General features: G+C 39.3%; 1 protein-coding gene across 4 annotated transcripts in view; it reads right to left on the bottom strand.

Annotated features, from left to right (window-relative positions):
* The window catches only part of LOC308684006 (interleukin-6 receptor subunit beta-like), a 42,771-nt gene that overhangs the window by 12,518 nt on the left and 2,297 nt on the right, over positions 1–27,956 (bottom strand). For 2 of the 4 annotated variants that reach the window (XM_081354980.1, XM_081354982.1), the window contains exons 2-9: positions 10,962–11,039; positions 10,571–10,873; positions 8,063–8,201; positions 7,784–7,950; positions 5,130–5,284; positions 4,707–4,866; positions 2,677–2,753; positions 2,337–2,526 (exon numbers count right to left, since the gene is read on the bottom strand). In XM_081354980.1, the coding sequence (XP_081211106.1) occupies positions 2,337–2,526; positions 2,677–2,753; positions 4,707–4,866; positions 5,130–5,284; positions 7,784–7,950; positions 8,063–8,201; positions 10,571–10,873; positions 10,962–11,016 (1,246 nt within the window). In that variant the 5' untranslated portion in view covers positions 11,017–11,039. Of the gene's footprint in view, positions 1–2,336; positions 2,527–2,676; positions 2,754–4,706; positions 4,867–5,129; positions 5,285–7,783; positions 7,951–8,062; positions 8,202–10,570; positions 10,874–10,961; positions 11,040–27,793; positions 27,921–27,956 lie in introns of those variants that run through there. The other 2 variants (XM_081354979.1, XM_081354981.1) reach the window with 2 other exon arrangements.

The following is a 27,956-nucleotide window of genomic DNA, read 5'->3' as shown; positions in this document are numbered from 1 at the left end:
ATCGGATGATAAGAGCAAATCATTTGTGACTCTAACGAGAGCTGTTTCGGTACTATGGTACGGTCTAAATCCGGACTGGAAATCCTCGCAGATATCATTTCTTTCAAGAAAGGAACACAGTTGTGAGGATACTGCCTTTTCTAATATCTTTGACAGAAAAGGTAGATTCGAGATCGGCCTGTAATTGACTAATTCTGAAGGATCAAGTTGCGTTTTTTTAACAAGCGGTTTAATCAAAGCCAGCTTAAAGTTTTTTGGTACGTATCCTAGAGACAAAGACGAATTAATGATATTAAGAAGAGGATCTATGACCTCTGGAAGTATTTCTTTCAGTAGCTTAGTCGGTATAGGGTCTAACATACATGTTGTAGATTTAGATGATTTAATGAGTTTAGTAAATTCTTCCTCTCCTATAGCAACGAATGAATCAAATTTTTCCTCAGGGAGACTACAATGCACTGCCTGATGCGATACTGTAGTAGACGGTTGCATAGTTATAATTTTGTCCCTGATATTATCAATCTTATAAGTGAAGAAGTTCATAAAGTCATTACTGCTGTGTTGCTTGGAAACTTCGGTGCTTGAAGCTTTATTTTTCGTTAGTTTAGCCACCGTTTCAAATAAATACCTAGGATTATGTTTATTTTCTTCTAATAGGGTTGAAAAATAAGCAGATCTAGCAGCTTTTAAAGCCTCTCTGTAAGTAATTGAGCTCTCTTTCCATGAAATGCGAAATACCTCTAGTTTTGTTTTCTTCCAGTTGCGCTCCATTTTTGGTTGATTAGATAATTGCATTAATGAGAAATTGAACAGGTGTTCCTAATAATCCTTTAGGTGAGTGTATATGCTTTTACATTTAACCATTCTATTGTCTTATAATCGTATAATCGGTTAAAATTGTGTGTCCTTTTTCCAAATTAATTTCAGTTCTTTTGGAATTTCATATTTTATTGTATATCTTAGAGCTAGAATTTTAATTCATGTATATCACATACACATGGCCATTATGATATCAATATGGCTGACTTTTCACATTCATCACAACAAATTAATTTATTACCATTTATATTACACTATCTTTACAAATGAAATGTTTTCTGTTTTCAGTTAAAACGGTGTCATGTTAGCGGCCCCTAAGTTAATGACTAATGATCTTTGCAATGGAAGTGAATCAATCAAAATCTAACTTTAGCTGGACAATAACTTTATTCTAGAGCTGCTGTAAACCCCAAAAAAGTCTTTCACTTTAAAGGGGGGGTATAATGCCACTTTTTACAAGATGTAAATGAAGTCTCTGTTGTCCCCAGAGTGTGTATGTGAAGTTTTAGCTCAAAATACACCACAGATCATTTTTTACAGCATGTTTAAATTGTCCCTTTTTGACGGGGAGCAAAAACGCATTGTTTTGTGTGTGTCCCTTTAAAAGCAAATGAGCTGCTGCTCCCGGCACAGGGGGTGGGGCTTCAAGAGCTTGTGTGTGTGTGTGTGTGTGTGTGTTTGTGTGTGTGTGTGTGTGTGTGTGTGTGTGTGTGTGTGTGTGTGTGTGTGTGTGTGTGTTAGCAGCTCTGATTACCTCACGCAAACAAACACTAAAATGTCAGACACTGTTCTGCCTTTTATGTTTAAACTGAAGTCGGACAATGATGGAGAAACTCAAGAAGAAGCGACAACATGTAGAATGCAACAGGACGTTTCCAAATGGTTAGTTGACAAATTTATGTTGCTGATGTGGAGTTAACTATCTTCAAGTCTTTGATTAGCATATTCTGTCATGATAATCTATAAAATTACTCATGTGGGAACGGTTGTAAGATGTCTACAGAGTGATATGCTATTGCATTTGTGTTCTGCACTGTATTGCATGTGAAAAGACGGATGCGACAGCTTGAGCAGACTCACAAATGTGCTCGACTACAACTCTTCCTCTCTCAACACTGCTTGCATGTTCCCGGGGGCAGGGTTTATGTAAATTTTAGGGTTAGTGATGTCAAAAACAATTTCTTTAAAAGCAAATATCTTCCTTTGCTTTGAACTTTGAGCGTTGTAACTTTGCAGATGTTGTTTATGCTCAAACAGCAACATTACACACTAACTAAAGTTAGAAAAGTGAAATCATGATCAACCACCCTTTAATTTCTTATTATCACTGTAAAGCTGCTTAGAAACTATCTATATTGATAAAAGCGCTATATAAATGAAAGTGACTTGACTATCTGGTGAAGTCCTACAGGCGTTCTGAAGGCAACAGAAGGGTCAGTGTTACATGCATAATGAAATTAAAAAAGTAATAAATTGTTTAAAATAACTAATGAAAAATTCTGAAATCTTTAATATACCTTGATCTGATCTTGGAATGAATAAAGTTGCATTAGGAGACGCTCCAACTGAATTGGTTGCAGTTATTTCAATGGTTGCCTCTTTTCCTGGTGGCAACTGCATCTGATGCATCTGATTATGTGCTATTTCAAGCTTCTCGTTGATATACAGGTCATATTTAATTATTACTCCATTAGCTTTCACAGGAGGCTGTAATAGGAGACAATATTAAAATGTTTAATATTAAACTTGTCAACAGAAATTGAATATTACACTAATAGAGATTTCCACCCTGTATAAACACTCTAAGATATTTTATCGTTTACCAGGTAAAAAAAAAACAAGAAAAAAGGAATTTACCTTCCATAGTAATTTGACATTTCTATTATCACGAATGGGCTCGATGATTCTCCACAGATCTGGTGCACTTGCTGGCTCTGAGGAAATAAGATGGTTTAAAAATGTACTGATAAATATTAATGCAGATGCAGGTTCAATAATATTTTTGAATGTTGGGAAGTAATTAAGCAGTGATTCTGCTAAATTAAATATGCATTTTAGTAGCTTGACAGCAATTCAGCTGCTTTTTTACATCACTTTTTTAATGCCAAGTTGCTTGTGCATGCTTTACTGTTTGCACACACTTTACTGTCAAGCAAGTCCAGAGAATAATCAAACTCACTCTCTTATTAATTGCATTGGAAAGTCAGATTCATTTTATTGAAGTGGTTAGTCTCACATTGCACCTGTAAATGATCTTCTCCAATTCATTAGTGAGTCAAGTAAAATGGTACGTTCAGATTCATTCTCCGCGTATTCCTGTATTTAAAATATGCATTGTGGAAAAAAAGCCGGTTCACTTAAATGCTCTTAAATGTTCACTTAAACTCTTGTGTTGACAATCTTTTGGTTCAGCACAAATCTTGTAAATGACATATTTTGGAGTGACAAGTGACGAGTTTACATCATTGGAAAGAAACTGTTTTTGTTGCCTTGTAGAGCAGCTAACTAGTTTTTTAAAAGGGTAGCTTGAAGGGGCGTCATATGTAGAATTCAGAAACCCTTGTTATTAATGACACCGGGGGCCATTGAGTGAACTGCAGCCAGCAGCTTATTGCTCATGCTCACGTAACACACAAGAGACTGATCGTGATTCAAGACCCTGATATACTCACTGCGGAGGTCTTTTTCATTCTTTGCTTAGAAGTAAAAGAATTAAGAAATACCTCTATAGTGATATACTGTTAACAAACATCCAGACGCCGTCAACGCTGCTGAGAGCGGCGTTTAGAAGAACGTAAATATGTGCTGCACGCTTTCCTCTCAATAACAAAATGACAACGGTGAGAAAACAGCAGTTCAGAAAGCATCTGATCTTAGCGATCCATGACCTCTGCTATTCACCGGCATCATGTCGACAGATGAGTTCATTAAAATTACACTGTTCTGATAGTTTTAGATCTGGCTTTTTATGAGACTATAGTTTGAATTAATCCCTTTTCTTTGCATGACACATTGACATTACAATACAAAATGGCTCTTTCGACATTACCCTCAACATTGTATAAGCATTCGTTTCATGTGTCATTGAACGGAAGATAAACATCACATTTTCTGGATTCTCCCGGAAAAAAACTTCCAGAGTCCTTCACATAAAAATCAGCCCACAGGCTTTCATAGACAACCTAGGAAGTCGGGGAAAACTCTAAAAAATTCTCAAAATTCTAAACATGCATGAAAGCTAAGATAAGCTACTTATTATTCCTTAAAAGCCGTTCATAAATTGGCAATAAAAACGCTATTTGAAAATCGCATGAAAATTAATAATTTGAACTATTTTACAAATCTACAGTTCTGAAGTCATCCTCACCCCGAATATCCACCAACTGCGGAATGGCTGCGGATCGGCTCCGCTGCGGATCGGCTCCGTGCCCCGCTGTCCTTCAATACTCACCAGGTCCGGATTTGTTTCGGAACGGCAGCGGCCATGACTGACATCTGAAGTCACAAGGACCCACGAGATCTTGTGAATTCATGTATGATAGCACGATATAAGTGCTGAATTGCTGCGGAGCTCTCCGGCATCCGGCAAAAATAGAAGCTCTGCGTATCTGCTCCGGAGTGCTGCGGATCGCCGTAGTCGGAAAGCAGCCGTTCCGCAGTTAGTGAAAAAACACACATTGACTTTAATGGAAACCTATTGACTCCGCCGCCGTTCCGCAGCGGATACGCAGCCGTTCCGCAGCCGTTCCGCAGTTGGTGGAAATTAGGGGTTAGTGTTTAGGAATATTTATTTTATTTTGCAATTCTAGGATCCTTCCATCAGCTGTCCAAATAAATACAACCCTTTCAGAAAAATTAAATAACTTTGGGAATAATACAGGTCATACGGGCTTCTGCAGTGCGAACTGTAGCATTGGCGCTCCAGTCACTCCAGTAGCTTCCATGCTGATCTTCAATGCATCGCATCTGTACCACGTATTCAGTGTAAGGCTTCAGCGACTGCAGTCTAAATGACTCCGTGTGTGCTCGGGTGTAATCCTCAGGCACCTGAAAGAGGGATTCAATTCATGAATAAAACACTGTGACTTTTTTGATGTGAGGACAACATGGAATGTAAGATTAACATAATTCAAGCTTGTACTCCATTGTTTGAAATAAGAAACCCGCTTTGGTAGGTAAATAAAATGTTTGATCGGTCAAAACTAAAGATCACATCAAATTTTTCACTAACAATCACTATTCACATATAAAAAAAATCATAATTTGTCTTGACCATTTTAAAATCTGAATTGCTTTTGGCTTTCTCGTACCTCGGTCCAAACATCTGAGTCTACTTGGCAGTATCTGATGACATAAGAGAGTTGCATAGTTGACTTTTCAATGGGATGTTTCCAAGTAACCATGAGAGATGTGGAGGAGTTATTTTCAGCAAGAGGTTGGACATCCAATGGTGGATTGGGTTTCGCTACAAAACAAATGCAAAAACAAATAAAAACCAAAAAATAATTAAAAAGTGAAGAAGATAGCTGAAGTTACGCATCCATATACAGTGCGTGCAGAATTATTAGGCACGTTGATTTTCTGATCATATTTTTTTCCCTGGCACATTTTACCAATTCCAAACGACATTACTCATAATAACTACAATTAATTTTGTATTTAATCATTTATAAGTGATAAATTACAAGTTTTCTTTATAGATAAAATAAGCTAAAAAAGAGATTTAACTCAGACTGAAAAATTATTAAATGCCCATGAGAAGAATGCAATACTAATGCAATACTATAAACTGCAGTTAAGGCATGACCATAGGACAGTGAAATACTCATTAGGTCAGCAGGGTCAGACAAAAACAGGTGGAGAAGAAAAGACACATGCTAACTGCAAAAGAATGAAGAATTAAGGTGAAGAATTAAGTGTGAAACCATCAGGAACCCTTTAGTTTCCAGTGCCACCATTTTCCAGAACTGCAACCAACCTGGAGTCTCCAGAAGAGCAAGGTGTCAGGATCTCAGAGACTTGGGTTAGGTAAAGAATCCTAAAATGAACCCTCACTTAATAAGAATCACAAGCTGAAGTATAGTAAAAGACTGTACATGAAGACTGTTTTTTTATAGGCTTTATAGACAGACAGATTGAGAGTGACTCTTGAAGGACCAGCACCACATCCTCTTCTACCACTGTTTGAAGAATTCATCAAGAAATCAGAAATGATTTACTTTTAGCTTCTGACCAAGGCTGTATCTCAATACTAGTTTTACTTGATCTTAGTGCTGCGTTCGATACTATAGATCACACAATACTCTTAGATCGACTACAAAATTATGCTGGTGTTCAAGGACAAGCATTAAGCTGGTTCAGATCATACCTATCTGACCGCTACCATTTTGTCTATTTAAACGGAGAAAAATCGATCATAACTCCAGTAAACTATGGAGTGCCGCAGGGATCTGTGTTGGGCCCTCTATTATTCTCAATATATATGATGCTACTTGGAAATATTATAAGGAAACATGGAATTAGGTTCCATTGTTATGCTGATGACACTCAAATATATATTTCATCACAGCCGGCTGAAAACGCTAAATTATCCAAATTGACAGAGTGTGTTAAAGATATAAAAGATTGGATGACGCGTAATTTTCTTTTATTAAATCCAGACAAGGGTACTACTTATCGGTTAAAAAAAACGCCCACAAAACCTCTCACAATACAACTTTAACATAGTAGGATGTCCTGTTACTTCATCCTCTACAGTAAAAGACCTTGGTGTTATACTAGACTGCAACCTGTCTTTTGAAAATCATATTTCATATGTTTCAAAAACAGCCTTTTTCAACCTTAGAAACATTGCTAAGCTATGTAATATGCTATTAGTTTCTGATGCAGAAAAGTTAGTTCATGCATTCATGACCTCGAGACTAGATTACTGTAATGCTTTATTAGCTGGTTGTCCTGTATCCTCAATAAACAAGCTACAGTTAGTCCAAAATGCAGCCGCTAGAGTTCTTACTAGATCAAGAAAATATGATCATATAACACCGATTTTATCATCACTACATTGGTTACCTATAAAGTTCCGTATTAATTACAAGGTATTGCTACTGACTTATAAAGCCCTAAATGGCTTAGCTCCAGTCTATTTAACAGATCTTCTATCGCCCTATAATCCATCGCGCTCTTTAAGATCACTAAATTCGAGGCTTTTGGTCATACCTAGGATATCCAGATCTACCAAAGGAGGGAGAGCATTTTCACATTTAGCTCCAAAACTCTGGAATAGCCTTCCTGATACTGTTCGTTGCTCAGACTCGCTCTCCCAATTTAAAACTAGATTAAAGACGCATCTCTTCAGCCAGGCATTCATATCATATTTTTAATCTTACAGTTAAATCCGGCCTCTAGTTCATAAACGCCAGAGGAGAACTGGCCCCCGACTGAGCCCGGGTTCTCCCAAGGTTTTTTTTTTCTCCATTAGGTCACCTGATGGAGTTTTAGGTCACCATTAGGTCACTTGATGGAGTTTTTCGGTTCCTTGCCACTGTTGCCTTTGGCTTGCTCAGTTGGGGATATTTAATTTAATTTAATTAATCAATAATACTATTGATCAGCCTTACCAAACGTGGAGGGTTTTTTCCACTAGAAACAAACCTTTTTGTGTTATTTTGATTTAATACTGTGAAGCTGCTTTGATACAATCTGTATTGTGAAAAGCGCTATCCAAATATACTTGACTTGACTTGACTTGGCACCTGAAAATAAGGTGTTTTTCATTTCCAGCCTTCATGAACAATTATATATCACTTATAAATGATTAAATACAAAATTACGATTAATGTGGTTTGGAATTGGTAAAATGTGCCTGGGAAAAAACTATGATCAGAAAATCAACGTGCCTAATAATTCTGCACGCACTGTAGAGTGTAAAATGCACTCTTTCCTAATGCAAAAGCCCATATCTTACCAAACTTCAAAGCATAGCATTGAAGTTCGTCTGACCGTACTGACCCCAACCCGTTCTTCACTTCAACCCACACAGTCACAATCATGTAAAACGGAAAAGTACTCAGGTTGACGATGCAAGTTCCTGCAAGACGCTGTTTACAGCTGCTGGAAACCTCTAAATCCCCACTATAAAAAGAAAAAGAAGAGAAGGTAAGTGATACTCTAGTCTTTCATCTTGAATTAAAGGTGTAACAACTGATGCAGTGTTAATAGATACAACAGCTACTCTTACACATACATTTTAACATGAAGAGTGTAAGTGGTGTCGAGCAGCGGATCCCGCGATCCTGGATCCCAGGAACATTGTAAGTGAGGGGAAATAGTATTGCCCTTCTGCACAGCAATGCACGTCAGATTCTCTGGTTTCAACGGAGGGTCTGGAGGTCATAAACAGAAAAACATTGAATGTAAACAGAATACCTGTACATACAGTTGGGAAAACAAGTATTTGATACACTGCTGATTTTGCAGGTTTTCCCACTTACAAAGCATGTAGAAGTCTGTAATTTTTATCATAGGTACTCTTCAACTGTGAGTGACGGAATCTAAAACAAAAATCCAGGGAATCACATTGTATGATTTTTAAGTAATTAATTAGCATTTTATTGCATGACAAGTATTTGATACATCAGAAAAGCAGAACTTAATATTTGGTACAGAAACATTTTTTTGCAATTACAGAGATCATACGTTTCCTGTAGTTCTTGACCAGGTTTGCACACTGCAGCAGGATTTTGGCCCACTCCTCCATACAGACCTTCGCTGGGCAATACGGACTTTCAGCTCCCTCCAAAGATTTTCTATTGGGTTCAGGTCTGGAGACTGGCTAGGCCACTCCAGGACCATGAGATGCCTCTTACGAAGCCACTCCTGAGTTGCCCTGGCTGTGTGTTTCGGGTCGTTGTCATGCTGGAAGACCCAGCCACGACCCATCTTCAATGCTCTTACTGAGGGAAGGAGGTTGTTGGCCAAGATCTCGTGATACATGGCCCCATCCATCCTCCCCTCAATACGGTGCAGTCGTCCTGTCCCCTTTGCAGAAAAGCATCCCCAAAAAATGATGTTTCCACCTCCATGCTTCACGGTTGGGATTGTGTTCTTGAGGTTGTACTCACGGTACAACCTCAATTTTTTGTCTCATCAGACCACATAACCTTCTCCCGTTCCTCCTCTGGATCATCCAGATGGTCATTGGCAAACTTCAGACGGGCCTGGATATGCGCTTGGCTTGAGCTTAATCCATGACGGCATAGTGTGTTACTAATGGTTTTCTTTGAGACTGTGGTCCCAGCTCTCTTCAGGTCATTGACCAGGTCCTGCCGTGTAGTTCTGGGCTGATCCCTCACCTTCCTCATGATCATTGATGCCCCACGAGGTGAGATCTTGCATGGTGCCCCAGACAGAGGGAGATTGACCGTCATCTTGAATTTTCTAATAATTGCACCAACAGTTGTTGCCTTCTCACCAAGCTGCTTGCCTATTGTCCTGTAGCCCATCCCAGTCTTGTGCAGGTCTACAATTTTATTCCTGATGTCCTTACACAGAGTTCAAACAGGTGCAGTTAATACAGGTAATGAGTGGAGAACAGGAGGGCTTCTTAAAGAAAAACTAACAGGTCTGTAAGAGCCGGAATTCTTACTGGTTGGTAGGTGATCAAATACTTATGTCATGCAATAAAATGCAAATTAATTATTTAAAAATCATACAATGAGATTTTCTGGATTTTTGTTTTAGATTCCGTCTCTCACAGTTGAAGTGTGCCTATGATAAAAAATTACAGACCTCTACATGCTTTGTAAGTAGGAAAACCTGCAAAATTGGCAATGTATCAAATACTTGTTCTCCCCACTGTAAATGAATAAAAATACAAAATGAAGTAAAAGTCAATAATACATTAGCTTTAAAATAATGAAAAAAACATTTTTGGCATTTCCCACAACAGAAGGGCTGCTTTTCTCCTACATTTTTATAAACAAATTAATAAAAGCTTCTTAAGGGGCAGTTCACTGAAAACTGAAAATTGTCAATATTAACCAAATGTTCTAAAGCCACACACTAGCTTTCTGTGTGAAATAATGATTCCGTTATTTGCTGAAAACATTATTGAAATCTCATTTAATTCAAATAGGGTTTTTTGAAGGTTGTCGGGCCAGGTGTGACATCAATGATCATGGTCTTTGAAGAAAAAAGTACTTTATTTGAAATTGAACTTGAGCGCTACTGAAATCTCAAATCTAAGGCAGGGAAAGCTTATAATGACTGAAATGTCTTTTCCGGACACAAATGTCTGGTTACTTGGATACTTTGCAATATTTTTCCTCTGTGTTCCATGGAAGAAACAAATTCAAAAGATTTTCAATTTTGGTGGAACTATCCTACGGAGCCCCTAAAGGGACAAGGTGATGGAAAAACATATGAGACAGGAGGACAAATTATGCCATTGCTTTTGAGGTTCTCTCGTAAACGTTTTTCGTTCCCTGAGAAACACTGTGTTCGCTCGCAAAACTTTTGTGTTCCTCCAAAAAACTCAAAAGTTTCTAAGGGGAAAGCAAAACATTTAAGAGAGAATGCAAAAGCATTGACATAAAAGTTTTCCTCCCATCTCATCTTTCTTTCCTTCACCATGTCCCTTAGGGGACTATCCCTACAATACGTACAACACTAAAACACAACTGGAGTGTGGAAGAATTCCAGCCTTTTAATTAGAAAGTAACACATGATGTGATTGCAGCAAGAAGACACTCACATCCTGGAAGGAGTGAGACTCCATAGACACACGGTGGTATGTATGACAAGGACTTCCTGGTGGCTTTGCACTTCAACCAGCCTTTCATGTTACTGTTGGCGTTAACAGTAACACTGACGGCCGTTTCATTTATTTTATGATAATGCTGCTTTGCAATGCATTCTTCCAAAAACCATTCAATGTCATCTGAGGTGTAATCAGATCCCTCCGGCAGGTGACATGTCGCGGTGAAGTTTTTTCCCACCTCAACAGGAATACTACTGTTGGAGTCTGGAATAATTTTTACACAGGCTGTATTGGTTCCTGTGTGGACAAAACACTAAATTGAGTATCACTAAAGAACAATTAAGAAACTGTTAATTGGGAGTAAATAACTTGTGACATGGCTTACCTATTGTACAGTGCAAAAACATCAAGAGTAAGAAGAAATGATGTGAAGCGTCCATTGTCACATCAAAACTGGATATACCTGAAAAAATAAAATATGGACATCAAAAGATATAGATATAGTGAATACAGATAGTGGTAATTCCCACTCAGAACATTTCATATCCCTGTAATGTATGTTTTCAGATTAAACTACATGATTTCACTGCTGTGGGTCGAGAGGATCGCTCCCATTTGCTGCAATCAAAAACGTCTACAATTGAAAACTGCCAAATTTTTAAATAACGCTCTACTGTCCAGAAAAAAAAAAAAAAAAGAAAAAACTGCAAAAAATTTACCTGTCACTGGACCACCAATTTTTCAATGAAGTAAAGTTTTTATCCAAGAAATTAGTAATAAAGAACACTGAAATAAATCAAGAGCAGTGAGTTTTTTTGTTTGGTTTCTTGATTAATATTCAGGTTAATATTAAGGACATCACTGTTGGTTAAATCACTGCTAATTCAATTTGGAAAATGTTAAACTCACTTCAGACTGTTTGTCCCGACTCGCAAACATATGCACTATTCTGCTGTTCAAACTCTCAAGATAGAATCCTAAGACTCACACAAAGTAAAGCCACTACTCCGCATGTAACTTCACAAAGTGTAGTTAAAGGGATAGTTCACTTTGAAAATAAATTTTGGTATGTTTTAGCTTACCTCAAGGGCATCCAAGATGTAGGTGTCTTTGTTTCTGCAGTAGTTTCAATTTGGATATTTTTAGGTCAAACCGTTCTTGTCTGTCAGTCATATAATGCAGGTCGATGGACACTGTCTCAAAACACAAGCACAGAGTCCAAATTAAAACAATTCCCCATCGTCCAAATTAAACAATTCTCCATCGTAAGTACACATTGATGGCCTAAGACACGAAACGAGCGGTTTGTGTGAGAAAACGAACAGTATTTATATCGTTTTTACCTCTTGTAACACAGCACACGTCCAAATGATCTGACGGCGCGGGCGGGTATAGATATATACACTAGATGTCGCTTGGCTATGGTTTCGTTCCAATGAACTGCGTAGCCAAGGCGACATCTAGTGTATACATCTATACCCGCCCGCGCCGTCAGATCATTTGGACGTGTGCTGTTTTCAAGAGATAACAACGATATAAATACTGTTCGTTTTCTCACACAAACCGCTCGTTTCGTGTCTTAGGCCATCAATGTGTACTTACGATGGGGAATTATTTAATTTGGACGATGGGGAATTGTTTTAATTTGGACTGCTTGTGCTTGTGTTTTGAGACAGTGTCCATCGACCTGCATTATATGACTGACAGACAAGAACGGTTTGACCTAAAAATATCCAAATTGAAACTACTGCAGAAACAAAGACACCTACATCTTGGATGCCCTTGAGGTAAGCTAAAACATATCAAAAATTAATTTCAAAGTGAACTATCCCTTTAAGGAGGATGTTGTCTGTTATCATTGTGGACAGCCAGGCCATACTAGACCTCTTTGCCCCCTGAAGAAACCGAAAACGGCAAGCCTTATGTTCCTCACTCAGTTCAGTAATCCCCCATGAAATGCAACTCACAGCCAATTAGATCTGTCTTGTTAAATGGTAGACCAGTTTTAGCCTTGGTAGATACTGGTTGTACACATAGACAGTAAAAGAAATGGACACAGCGACCCCATTGGAACTCAATTGAGACAAGTGAAGCCCATTTTCAGCGATTTCTTAGCACTTCCTTTCCTGACGCGCAGACTCAAACCGAGCAAAGCGTTACACGGACCACGTGAGCAACCCGTCTGTCTTCTAGAGTCTGTGCCAAGAGAAATCTGAATCATTCCCTTCCGAATCTTGCAGAGACGGAGAGTGTGAGTAGGAGCTGTCCATGAGCTAGGAGCAGGAGCAACTTTTGCTAGGTATTCTGATTAATTATATTGTCATTTTGCCTCCACATCCCCTCGATTGCCCGCGAGCTTCTCCTCCCGTCTATACGGTAATCTCTCTACTGTGCGACAGAGAGTCGCGTGGTTATGACGCAATCGTTAGCCTACTTTTACAAAAACTGCTTCTACGGGTCCATAACATAAGCTACAAGGTAATGGAGCATTTTATACATTGTCGTGTATCTTTAGAAATAAATAATGGACAAATGGAGTCTTCAAACGCCTCAGATGTAAAGTTATTCGCTGTCAAAGTGACGCCAAAATGAATGGGAGTCAATGGGATGCTAATGCAAGTGAAGTTCTGCTACAAGATGTCGGCACCCGGCCGACTTCAACTTCCGGTCGACTTCCTTCCCGCCTGGTTGTACATATAGGGATGTCCCGCGTGACGTCACGCCATTTGGAGCAGCCATTTTGACGGTATAGAAAATCCTAAACCGCTGGTCATAATACAGGTCGTCGTGAAATATTCACCAGAGAATGTCTAATATGGCTCTGTATTCACCTATTTTTCTATCATGCCCGAGCGATGCTGTGATACCGATAGCCTGCTAAGCTTGTGTATGCTTTTAATGAAGCTCCGGTGTAGCGTGATGGGAAGTGAATAAGGTAACTTAACGTTAGCTGTAAATGTCACCGAACTAAATGTCAGGAAGTTTTTCTACACATTTAATGTCTGTAAAAAGAACTTGTGGTGCTTCATAAGGATCTATGATTACTAATTCCTTTATCTTCCTCTTGTATATTTCTTTTTGTGATGACATGACGTGAAGAGTTAGCTGACGGCCGCTGTGCTAATAATAGATAATGGTCAGTGTTCGTCTAAACCAGTGACCGTGACGCTGAAGTGTGTGACAACAAATGAATAACATCAGTGTGAACCACGAACATTTATTTATTTTAATTAAAAATTAAAATTTTAATCATTCTGTCATTTTTCAATGTCAATCTTTTCATTATTTACATGTTTATGCCCAAAATGCTATAATATTCAAAGTAGTTGACTGTCATTCTCCTCTACCCTGTGTACATTAACGTTATTGATTAAATAGCCTAACGTTAGCCTATTTAACATCGTTACTAGGCACGATCGCGAGCATTCATTCAACTATTTTAAAAGACTGGAATAAACACCAGCACACACAAGCAATCTTTATAGTCAATTTAATTAAAAAATGTAAACCCAACAGGTAAGAAATGTCAGAAAGAGAAGAAAAAAAAACTGTTAATGGGAAGACGAGCATATGACTGCTGCAGCTTAGTGGATAAATATATTTAGCCTATTTATTATTCAGAATGCACAGTTGGAAAGAAAATATATTTATAGGAACATTACAGCAGGCTCAAGATAATTAATACAGTGACCATTATATACTATTATATTATTTTAATCAATTCGTCATAAAACATGTGATAATCCGCATTCTCATGTATGTAGGTGCGCTGAAGTATTCCGTCAAAATGGCTGACACGCGGCTAGAGGTCACGTGACTGGGAGATCCCTATACGCTAGTGCAGAGCAGATATGTGCCCAGACAAGACTGGAATGACACAGAAACAGTTACTGTTTGTTGTGTACATGGTGACAACACTCCATTGCCTACTGCAGAAGTGTATATTGAAGTCTTGAATCAGTCTTATCTGATGAAGGTTGGAATTGCTGAGACTCTTCTTTATCCCATCCTCCTTGGCACAGATATGCCAGTGTTGGCTGAATTACTGCAGGACACAGAATGGTGTGGGGTAGTGACAAGGGCTCAGTCAAAGCAGGCAGTGAAGACACCACACAACCCAGACCTAGACGATCCCTTACAAACCTTGCCTTTTTGTTCAGCTGATATTGAGACTGAGTCAGGAACAACAGAAGACAACAGGTTGCAACAGCGTAGAGATTGGGTAACAGACTTGATGGACACCTCAGAACAGGCTAACGAGGATATTGCTGAACCTGAGTTATGTGAGTCAGACATTGTGATTCCGAATGGTCTAGCCCAGCTGCAGAGGGAAGACCCAACCCTAGCCACATGTTTTGATCAGGTTAAGAAGAAGAAAGACTCTGATGTATTACTTGAGGATGCTTTTGTGTTGAAACATGAACTCCTGTATAAGCAGACTAAAGAGGGAGATCTTCGACTTGTTGTACCTAATGCACAAAGAAGTGAGGTGTTACAGTTAGGTCATTCCATTCCATGGTCAGGTCATTTAGGGTTCGCAAAAACATGTTGGAGAATCTCTAAAAGATTTTATTGGCCCAGAATGCACACAGACATTAAAGAATACTGCCAAAAATGCCCTGAATGCCAACTCACTACTGGTCGGACTCCTGCTTATGCACCACTAATCCCTTTGCCTGTGATTGATGTACCTTTTGAGATAATAGTAGTGGATGTTGTTGGACCAGTTGAGAGAAGTCAGGCAGGAAACCGGTTTATTCTAGTAATCTCTGATTATGCCACGAGATACCCTGAAGCATATCCCTTGAGAGATGTTACTGCTAAGCAGATAGCTTCAGCCTTGTTCAAATTCTTTTCGCAAGTAGGCATACCAAAAGAGGTTCTGACAGACCAGGGCACTAACTTTATGAGTCGCACTCTACACAAGTTTATCAGCTATTGGGCATTAAGAGAGTACGAACAACCCCATATCACCCTCAGACTGATGGTCTTGTTGGAAGATTCAATCAGACTCTAAAGAATATGTTAAAAAAGTTTGTTTCAGACTCTGGCAAAGACTGGGATAAATGGCTGCCGTACCTCCTTTTCGCCTACCGTGAAGTACCCCAGGCTTCTACAGGATTCTCTCCGTTTGAATTGCTATACGCCCACCAAGTAAGAGGTCCTCTAGATGTCCTGAAAGAGAGCTGGGAGGCGACAGACAATCCAAAGAAGACGAACATCCTCACTTACGTGATGAAAATGAGGGAGAAACTTCAACAGAGTACTGCCTTGGCACGAGAAAACCTGTTAAGATCCCAAGTACAGCAGAAACACTGGTATGACAAGACGGCTAGATCTCGAAGCTTCGAACCAGGGGATGAAGTCCTGTTGTTTCTTTCAACCTCCGACAATAAACTGTTAGCGAAGTGGCAAGGCCCATACCAGATAAAGAAGAAGGTAGGTCTGGTGACCTATCAGATCGAAATCCCCTCAAGAAACCAGCCTCTGCAAACATTTCATGTGAACATGCTGAAAAAATGGCATACGCATCGAACTCCAGACCAAGCAGAGGAGAGCAATGACATTGCTTTGCTGGTGAGAGCCATAGAGGGTGAAGAGGAAGTAGAAGAACAGTATTTACCGACCTGTCGCAGTGACAGCAAATTGAATTTGCAGCACCTGAGTGAAGAGCAAAGACATCAACTATGGGAATGTATACCTGAACATCTGTTCATGGATACCCCTGGCAGAACAGGCTTGGTCGAACATTCTATCATCCTCACGGACCCTAAACCTGTCCGTCAGTTGGTGTATCGTGTCCCAGAGAAATTACTATCTGTTATAAAAGAGGAATTACAAACCATGAAACAACTGGGTGTTATTGAGCCATCGTCAAGTGAATGGAGCAGTCCCATAGTGCTGGTGCCGAAGAAAGATGGTACCTTGCGGTTCTGCTTAGACTTCGGGAAGCTGAACAGCGTTAGTAAATTTGATCCTTATCCAATGCCACGGGTGGATGAACTGGTGGAGAGGCTGGGAAGGGCAAAGTACCTGACCTCAGGTGGGGATGGTGGAGGCTGTTAAAGGAGCAGGAAGGCCTGTGACAGCCAGGGCAATAACCCTAACAGATTTGACAAAAAAGAGCCAGCCCAACAATGTAGTATGGACTGAGGACTGTGAAAAGGCCTTTAAAGACTTAAAGGAAGCATTATGTCAGGAACCAGTTCTGCAGAGTCCTGATTTTGGGAAACTGTTCACAGTGCAGACTGATGCCTCACAACATGGCATTGGTGCTGTACTCCTTCAAGAGGAAGAAGGTCAACTCAAGCCAGTTGTGTACATCAGTAGGAAACTCCTGCCCAGAGAGGTAAACTATTCCACTGTGGAAAGGAGTGCCTTGCTGTTAAGTGGGCCCTGGACTCTTTAAGGTACTATTTGCTTGGACGAAAATTCCGGTTGGAAACTGACCACCGAGCATTGGCCTGGTTAGGCCGCATGAGAGACACAAATGCTCGCATTACTAGGTGGTTTCTAGCCATGCAGCCGTTTGACTTTGAGGTGCTGTACAGATCAGGGTCACAAAATTACACTGCGGACTTTCTCTCGAGGACACCATAGGCGGTGTCTGGAGAGGGAGGGGGAAATGTCACAGTGAGGATCTGTGACTAGTAGGGATGCAAATTATCGATTAATTCATTAATCATTAGTTGATTGACCTTATCGATCGATTAACGATTAATTGATAAGCGGCTATTTTCCTGAGAATGTAAATTTCTCACGGTATCAATAGTGTCTTTAACATAAAAAGCAAAATATTGCTTATACTGAATAAAAATGCATGTTATATTGCTCAACTGATGTTTTATTGTAACAGTTGGGATAAGGTACAGATAATGGAATTTATGTAGTTTAACAAAATAAATTATGCACAGAAAATTAAAATACATAAAATTTTTTAAAAATAATTGTAAAAAAAAAATTGCATCACAATAAGTGTATTGTGATTGTCACTAACATTTTAGTAACTAAACTGAATTTTATTAGGTTTAGTGACAACATGTTACAATGTTTACATGGTACAATTTCTGGTAAGCTACGCTTTTTTATTATTTCAATTCAATTACCGGTATTGTGATTTTATTTAATATTGACTCGTTTGGATAAATATTAGGTAGGCTACACAAGATAGACATTAATTTTTCTCAAGAAAAAAAAAAACAACTCACCTAATGCTGTAAACATACAGAAAGCCCTATCAGCTGGTAGTAGGCTATTATTTAAGGTTAAAAATAATTAAATATGATGCGTTTTTTTATTATAATAACTTTATTTAATGATACAAGTAAAAATATAATAAATATGTAATATAGAACACATATTTAGCAAAATACTCTCTATAGCTATTTCTTTTCTTGCCAACTACGTGCTATAGCCTATATTATGTTCATTAAATGGCTTTCCTGAGGTAAATGTGAGATAATTGTTCTCCAGCTATGTTATTGACCTATTCACGCTGATGAAAAACACTGATTGATCAATATTATGTATGAGAAATATACATTTCGGTAAGTTGTACTGTATCTTTCAACAGTGTTCGTGTTATTTTTTTACTATTAGCTAGTAGCGTTTGAGATGATCGGTTCACGTGCGCTATGGGATCTGTCACATAACATTTACAAGCGCCAAAACGGTATTTATTGTTTGAATTTCGTAATAAAATTGACAGAATCTGAGTGCTGAGTTTTTATATATCATAGCTAACCTGGGGTGCGTTTCCCGAAAGCATCGTTGGCCAACTATGGTCGCAAGTTCCGTCGTTACCAATAGAGTTCAGTGGACATTGCGATGAACTTGCGACCATAGTTGGCCAACGATGCTTTCGGGAAACGCACCCCGCCTCTCTCTAGCTTCGCGATTTTTCTGTGCATGAGATAATGGATGTGTGGTGTGATGCGTGAGGGCTGGCAGCTCTGTTTCTGAAATGCTCCCACATTCCCCTCCGTTTTGACCGCCTCATGTTTGGTTTCTTTTTTGCCGCCTCAAGTTTGTGTCGGGTCTCTCGCCGCCCGCGAGAATCTCGTGCACGTTCGCAATGTTCAATTAACCGACAATAATTTTATTTAATCGAGTAAATTCTTGTCGACAATTAATCGATAATCGATTAACCGTTTACATCCCTAGTGACTAGAGACTCTTATTTTGGAGAAGACTCTTAGTATGACACTGAACTGAGAAAATGCATACATACAGACACTTTCACACTAACATCTTAACACACTATCTGTTTTGCGCATAGTTTTACACCAGTTAATGCAGATATATGTGTGTCACTGATTGTGTATTGTTTCGTGTTGTACCTGTCTTCACCATGCCCTTTTTTCATTTACTGAGTTATTAATTTCTCGTTGTTGATTTATATATTGTAAAGAACTCAAACGAGGCCGGTAACCATGTTATATGTTTATTGATTTCAATTAACCTCTCACATAATAATAAATTGTCATACTTACGTATAGGAACATTTTACTTTACCAAACAGACGAAACCCGGTCAAAGGAACTGCCACCATTTTGAATGTCTCTTTCCCGCCAATAGGCACAGTTAATTGTTGTCATGTGTGAGGGGGAGATTGGAGTTCTGTTTGATTCTTTGATAAACGTTGTTCAACATTAATAATTAATTGAGTTGTTTTGTTTTCAATGTGTATATATTTTTATATTATTCAAACTGTTTATCTCTGTGTTACTGTTAAATCTATTTTGATTTGTCTTCTTTAAATGTCTTTTATTATCTTTAATTACCAAATGGTTTGGTCCAAGTAGGAGGGGCTTAGCCTTTTTAAGAAGGCGCCTCAGTGTGGTTAAAAAGGCTCGTAGAGTGAGTGTTTGGGAGTTATTGCTCTGTTTTTGGGCCGATTTACTGGTATAGCCAAATTTTGTTTGCAGATAACTTTAAACAGTTTATTTTATTTATTTTTGTTTGATTAGTTTTTTTTTCTTCTTTGGATTTTCACTGTAAATACCAGTTGCACCTATTGGATTAAACACTGAACTTTTGACCTCATCATCACGTCACTTCATTTTTTCGCCTCCATCTGCCGGTACATTCAGAGCAGTGGTGCTGCTGCTGTTGGGGCCTCTTTGTGGCACCCCTGTCTCTGTTACAACTACACTGATGAGTAATTTGTTCGATTTAAAGAAATCAACATGATATGAAAATTTTAAAACAAGGTTAAAAAAAAAATCTAAATAAACTAAGACGTGCAGCACACGCATGAAAGCTAACTAATCTCTCACTGAGCAACGGCTAACTTGAGCTCTTTATTTCCCTCCTGATAGACATCCTGTTTATTTTCATACCATTATTCAAATAATAGAGTTATAATAATGAGGGAAGTTATAGTTCCTTTAATACTTCCTTAAATTCCAACACAAGCATTTTTAGTTTTTCCACAATAAAGAAAAGATAAATTCCTCTGAAAATCTATTTTACAAAATGGTAAAATAACCTGAAATTTTGGATATTTGTATCATTTGATATTTTTGTCTTTATGTCTACCAAAAATATCAAAATTTATTTTAATTTAGAAATTAAAAGCAATATTATCATAGAAGATGTGTATTCAAAACATTGCATGAATAGCATTGTTAACGTATTTTTGCATAAATGAATAAAGATGATTATGGCTTACAGTTTATGAAAACCCCAAATTCAAAATCTCTGAAAATTTGAATATTACATGAAATCAATAAAAAAAGGATTTTACATACAGAAATGTCAGCCCTCTGAAAAGTATAATCATGCATATGTACTCAGTACTTGGTTTGGGCCCCTTTGTGCTTTATTAAGTCCAGAGTCAACACAGCCATCTACCAGGACATTTTAGAGCACTTCATGCTTCCTTCAGCAGACAAGCTTTATGGAGATGCTGACTTCATTTCCAGCAGGACTTGGTATCTCTGCCCACACTGCCAAAAGAACCAAAACCTGGTTCAATGACCATGGGATTACTGTGCTTGACTGGCCAGCAAACTCGCCTGACCTTGTGATGGATTTTTTTTTAATTAATCAACTTTAATTAATCAACTAACATTTATTTTTTGTTTTTTGCAGGAACGACATTCATATGGCTTTTAAATGTTTTCAAACTCTTTGGGGAAAACTTGTGACTTTGAGTATGTGTGTGTGTGTGTGTGTGTGTGTGTGTGTGTGTGTGTGTGTGTGTGTGTGTGTGTGTGTGTGTGTGTAAATAACAGGAAGGGGAAGTGAAACTAGACAGATTACTAGTTCTCAAAACCTTGTGATAAGTAGCCTAATCACAAAATCAGAGTTTGATTGTGCCAGTGACAGAGAAAAAAAGGTTGGGGCTTTTGAAACAATTTAAAGCAACACTAAGTAGGATTTTTTTACCTTCAATTAATGTTTCCAAAATCGTTTCAGTGGTTCATCAAGTCGTAACAGGGTGAAAGGCACTTATGCCTCTGCTTTGCGGTCCTTTATCTGGTATATCCACGCTATGTAAGATTGCCAGATCGGGTCGCGTTTCTGTAGTTTTAATGAGACATAAGAAAACTACAAATTTTAATTTGCTTTACGGCAAGCGTTACAATAGATTCCAAAGCCGGTGCTGGATAAACAGTGAGCGTGCGCGTGCGACAGTAGGATGCGGTAGGCTACATTATTTACGACAGCAGTAATGGACAATTCCGCTTCCAACCTGTAGGGCGACCGCAGAGGAAAAGTTCCTTGGTGTTGCTTTAACCAATCATATTGAAGGTGACATGTTAGTCTTATTTGGGATTCACGGTGGGATTCTCAATGGAATTTGTCTGAGATCCTCCGGCCTTGCTTCTTGGGAAAGATTCTTTGAGAACTGCTCGGGAAGATCTCCTGGCCATGATTAAAGCATTTAAAGGACATTTGCAGGTCTGTTTGTCGATTTATTCCTGCGCAGGAAGCTAGTTTTGGAAGGAAGCTAGTTTAGGGGAAGAAGTTAGTAATGTGACTATTATTGAATGGGGATGTCGATTTGTAGATGAGACCCAGGGGACGTCGATTTGTAGACGAGACCCAGATAGTTAGGTTTAGGGAAAAATCTACCACATTACCATGATTCTGTGGCTCATTTTGGTCGCCACTGAGTTGCGTTGTCGTGTTTGGAGCTCCGTCGAATTAATTCATAATCCTTAATTTTCTTCTTTACACTCTTTTACAAACGAACATTTTCATTTTTACAGTGTGTGAACATATCTGGAATACTATTCTCTTTAAAAAACAATCGGATTGCTTTGATATCGCTATTTATATCCAACTTTCCGAACTTCCGCTACTAGCCTTAGCCCGCTAGCATTGCACGCGTGGTCGCGCCTATCGATCGTCTTATTTACACCCGTATCACTGAAAGCTATAATTCGCCATTATAGCACATCTGCTATAATGGTGAATATATCGGATTTGTGTCTAACGTTACCTTTGAGTGCAGGTGAGGACACCTTCGAGCTGCATTCTGTGCAGTTAGAATTGGAGTCGTGGACAAGCAGATTCGCGACCTACTAGAGAGACAAGCCGAGCTGAGAGAGCGGCGATCAGCGCTTGAAACATCACGCGCCGATGCTCACAAGTCAGTGGTTAGTAACCTTTTGACTCCGACGTCGTCTACTCCGTGTGTTTCTCTGCACAGGACCCAAGCACCCAGGACGCGATCATCCCTGGTTTCGTTCACTCCGGCACTGACACAACACCATGGACCATGGGTGATTCCCCAGCGGAAGACGCGAGCCAGGACCAGAGCAAGGACCTCTCCGCCCCTCCCGGCCTTCGAGATCTCCACCTGGAACCGCTTCTCCCCTCTTCGCGAGACGGAACTTCGGTGTGAGCTTTGGCAGAGTGGAAGTTGACCTCTTCGCGTCGTCAGACAACGCTCACTGCCCAATATTCTTTTCAAAGGACAGGAACGCGCTGGCCCCGCTCTGGACGAACCAAGTATGGTTCCCAGAGTTGATGCAGCTATCGAATGCAGCCCTATGGCCGATCCCATTGAGGAAAGATCTCCTCTCTCAGGCCAAGGGCGTGATTTGGCATCCCCGCCCCGAGCTGTGGGCTCTACATGTATGGGCCATCAACGGGTACCCGTTGACCTCCCAATAGGAGTACTAAACACGATTACAGAGGCTAGAGCTCCTTCTACTAGACGGCTCTACGCGTCTAAATGGTCAGTGTTCTCCAGCTGGTATTCAGCTCGAGATCTGGATCCACAATGCTGTGGGGTGACGGAGATTCTCTCCTTCCTACAAGAGCTTCTGGAGCAGGGCAGATCCCCCTCCACGCTCAAAGTGCACATTTCAGCCATGGCTGTGTTTAGAGAAACTACGTATGGTCAGTCACTGGGTAGGAATGAACTTATCATCCGCTTCCTGAGAGGAGCGAGGAGGCTGAACCCCCCTCGACTCCCCTTGGTTCCCATATGGGACCTTTCCACGGTCCTGGAGGCCATGACCTTTGCAATCAGTAGATCTACGGTATCTCTTGTTTAAAACCGTTTTTCTGGTGGCTCTCGCCTCGGTTAAACGAGTGGGTGACTTGCACGCGCTCTCCATGAGTGCCACGTGCCTCGAGTTTGGGCCTAATGACTCCAAAGTCATCCTCAAACTGAGACATGGTTATGTCCCCAAAGTGCTCTCCACCCCTTTCAGAGCACAAGTGATTTCCCTGTCAGCCTTCCCGAGATCTGACAGCGAGAATGATGCAAATCTTCTCTGCCCGGTCAGGGCTCTGAGAATTTACGTGGACCGTTCGACTGCCTTCAGACAGTCAGAACAGCTCTTCATTTCCTTCGGTGGCCGCACCAAAGGGTTAGCTACCTCGAAACAGAGCCTATCCAGGTGGATAGTAGACGCTATCGCGCTGGCTTACACGGCCAAGGGCCTTAACTGCCCATTGGGCGTTAGAGCTCACTCCACCAGAGGCATGGCCTCTTCATGGGCCTGGTCCAGTGGGATATCACTTCATGATATTTGTACGGCGGCAGGCTGGGCCTCTCCGTCTATATTCATAAGGTTTTATAACCTAGAAGTCCCTGCATTACAGGCTAAACTGTTATCAGTCTAAACAGATGTGTAGTAGCCCTGCTCGATTACATCTGGCAGGACTGTGTGTTATGCGTACAGAGCGGACTGTGCTCAATCCAACTGTCTGTTCACAGTTCAGGCCGACTATGTCCTTCCTGACTGTTATATTGCAAGTCTAGTTGGATTTGATATCACCACTACCATGTGTGCCCGGGCACCTGCCCTTGGGACTATGTTGTGGACAACACTCAGTACGCACGGCATTTTACACTGGGTTCCCGTAGCGTAAGCTAGCTCTCGGTTACTAACGTAGCCTCGGTTCTCTCTAGATGAGGGAACGAGTGTTGCGTAACCCTGCCGTGCTTGTGCTACGTTCTGGTTTCGCTTCAGTATGAAAAACCAAAGAACATCCTATCGGGACTGGGCTTATATAGACATAAGCCACGCCCATTCTGGCGGGACGTGACATGCGAGGGCGCCCGCACCCTCATTGGGCTCACGTCAAGAGCAGTCCCTCGATAGGCTGCAGCAGTTGCCGCAGAGCGACCAATAGGCGCGCAAGCCGCCTCGCCTAGGTCTGCTCTGTGCAGCAAATGCGTTTTAAATTACTACAAAATTAAGGATAATTTTTGGCTTCAGTATTCTGGAGAAAAGGGATTTTCCCGTAGCGCAACCTAGCTTACGCAACACTCGTTCCCTCATCTAGAGAGAACCGAGGTTACGTTAGTAACCGAGACAATTTAAGGATTTTGTAAAAAATGTTTCTTACCTTCTCTATTAAAGGCCTAATAGATCAATGAGATTCAAAATCCAGAGAAAGATGATACTTAAATGTGACTCAAGATCTCCTAAAGTTATAAAGGCAATGTACTATGGTTTATCTTTTTACTAAAGATACAGAATTAGATTGCTTGAAGATAGAATGTTGGGAAGAAGATGAAGAAGATGAGAAGATGGTATGTGTATGTGGTAACATTGGAAATTGGTTGTATTTTCATTACAGCTTAGGACGCTGATTGAAGGAATATCTTACAGATATTATAAAGTAAAAGATGAAACATGGTACAGTATGATTAGAGATATCAGGTGGTATTAAAGTCACTGACTTATAATGGGATGATTTGGTAAAGGTAAATTAGATTGCAGGTAAATCATGTGGTTATGGAATAATTCATTAGAGGAATTAAAAATCCAGCTACATTGGTCGTATGATTACGACCAGAGAGGGGAATGTGATGTATTTTAATTAATCAACTTTAATTAATCAACTAAAATTTGTTTTTGTTTTTTTGAAGGAACGACATTCCTATGCTTTTAAATGTTTCCAAACACTTTGGCGAAAACTTGTGAGTTTGAGTATGTGTGTGTGTGTGTGTGTATAAATAAAAGGAAGGGGAAGAGAAACTAGACAGATTATAGACAGATTACTAATTCTCAAAACCTTGTGATAAGTAATCACAAAATCAGAGTTTGCTTGTGCCAGAGACAGAGACTTTGCTTCTGATATCTGAATTAGGGTTCTAAAACCCTTTGCAGTTTGCTTGCTTGTGCCAGATAGACTAAACGTTGACAGTTTTATTGATTTCATGTAATATTCAAATTTTCTGAGAGTTTGAAATTGGGGTTTTCATAAACTGTAAGCCATAATCATCAAAATTATAACAAATAAATGCTTGAAATATCTCACTTTGCATGTAATGAGTCTATATAATATATTAGTTTCACAAAGGACTGTAAAATAAAGTGCTACTATATGAAGAATTTAAAGGGTTAGTTCACCCAAAAATGAACAAGAATACTTTTTGTGTGCAAAAAAAGCTATAATTAATTAATAATTAAAGTTAGTTTATAATTAAACTAATACCGACTTTATTCAACTATTGATTTTCTTCTGTGTGGGCCTCTGAGTGAGTTCAAGAGAGACACGACGCATGCGCGAGAACTGAGAAGATGACGCTCACGATCATTTGATGGGAAAGTGCGAAAGGTAAGCCATTCATTTTGCGGCATTGGTAAGGCACTTTTACGTTTTCTCATTGGCACATTTCATAGACAGTAAAAGAAATGGACAGAGTGACCCCATTGGATTCAACGGAGAAAAGTGAAGTCAATTAGAAGCACTCACTTCCTGATGGCTGAGCGTACAGCGCAGACTCAAACTGAGCTTGACGACGTAGATGTGACGTGAGCAACCCGTCTGTCTTCTAGTAGCTGTGCCAAGAGAAATCTGAATCATTCCCTTCCGAAACTTGCAGAGACGGAGAGTGTGAGGAGGAGATGTCCATGAGCTAGCAGCAGGAGAAACTTTTGCTAAGAATTCTGATTAATTATTTTGTCATTTTGCCTCCACGTCCCCCGATTGCCCGCAAGCTTCTCCTCCTGTCCATACGGTAATCTCTCTACTGTGCGACAGAGTGTCGCGTGGTTATGACGCAATCGTTAGCCTATTTTTACATAAACTGCTTCTACGGGGCCATAACATATAAGGTAATGGAGCCTTTTATACATTTTTGTGTTTCTTTAGAAATAAATAATGGACAAATGGAGTCTTTAAACGCCTCAGATGTAAAGTTATTCGCTGTCAAAGAGTCAATGGGATGCTAACAGCAGGTGAGGGTCTGCTAATCAATGGCGGCGCCCGGGGAAGCTTCAGTTTTTTCCGAAATATTGGCCCCCTGGCACATTTACATTTTCCCATCTGCGTCATCTCTTCAGTTCTAGTGCATGCGTCGTGTCTCTCATGAACTCAGAGGCCCACACAGAAGAAAATCAATAGTTGAATAAAGTCTGTATTTTAGTTTTTTCTGCGCACAAAAAGTATTCTAGTCGCTTGATAAACTTAAGGTTGAGCCACTGTAGTCACTTGGACTATTTTAACGATGTCTTTACTAACTTTTCTGGGCCGGCAGAATGAAATTACCTCGCAGCCTATGAAGGAGTGAGCCAGCTCTCAGATTTCATCAAAAAGATCTTAATTTGTGTTCTGAAGATGAACAAAAGTCTTACGGGGTTGAAACAACATGAGAGTGAGTAATTACTGACAAGTCAAGTCATCTTCATTTATATAGAGCTTTTAACAATGTAGATTGTTTCAAAGCATCTTTACAGAGATAAACGTATAATTTAAGGTAACAGAGATTGTTTTGGCTTTATAGCGGTTCTTTAATAGTTATTTTCCAGCTAAATAAAGTTAGTTTTGATTGATTCGCTTCCGTCGCAACGATCATTTGTTATTAAATTAGGGGCCGCTAAGACGACACCATTCTCTCTACACAGACTTTAAACGCGAACCTGTGAGAAACGCTGATGGCGTTCACATGCGCATTAAGAACTGGTTCTATAGTTAAGTGCATTATGAAAGAATTGACATTTTTGGGTGAACTAACCCTTTAAACACATCATTTACACAGTAAGAGAAAACACTGCTGCTTGAAGCTTGAGAGGACTAGAGAGCAAAATATATAAATCGCTAATACGTGCACTTTGTAAAGAACTAAAAAATGTTTGTTTGTTTTTTTTAAACTGTGTCTGGTTGTTATATACAATATACAATATATATACAATATTTTGTTATATAAATATACAAATATTGCAAACAGATTAATGTCATTATTTTTTACTAATCAATTATAATATAGACTAATGTTGAGATTCCATAAGTAATAAATAATGGACAAAAATACTATCTGTATAGTATTTTCTATTGCAGATCATACTGTTTTGCTACTTGATTTAATTTTAAGTTTATAAAATAAATAATCCATAAATAATAATCCAATACATAATCCAACAATTTTTAAACCACAGATCACAATGTTGGCCTCCTTAAACCTACACACGATTATAATAATATAGTATGTATGGTTTTTATTCCAATTATATTACATGACACTTATTTCAGAGGCAAGGAAACCAGCAATATGTCTGTACATGTACAAGCTCCAGAAAATAATTCATATAGTAATATTATATTATCATATAGTATTTTTTTATTTAATGAGCTAGAATTGCCAAACAAAAAAGGTTTATCTTTTCATAACTTAAATATCACAGAGTAACACGATCCCTGTGAACTACACGGACGTTCACACTATACGAGATTATAGGATCATAAATGAGAGAATAATAATAATAAAACCAAATTGGAGACATTGTAATGGTTTCCTACCTTTAGAGGTGTTCACATTATATGGTTTACTATGAATTTAATACTTAGTCATCGCGGAGGATTAAGTCAACATGTCTGTTCTGGCCGTCCGCGATTTTTTTTTTTTTTTTTTTTTTTTTTTTTTTTTTGCAGGGTGGTAGGGGAAGACTCATGAATATTCATT

Source organism: Scardinius erythrophthalmus (genome assembly GCF_964197995.2).
Source record: "Scardinius erythrophthalmus genome assembly, chromosome: 23".
NCBI classification, from domain to species: Eukaryota; Metazoa; Chordata; class Actinopteri; order Cypriniformes; family Leuciscidae; genus Scardinius; species Scardinius erythrophthalmus.
Note: the sequence above shows the minus strand (reverse complement) of the source record. Positions and strands in the feature narration are given on the sequence as shown.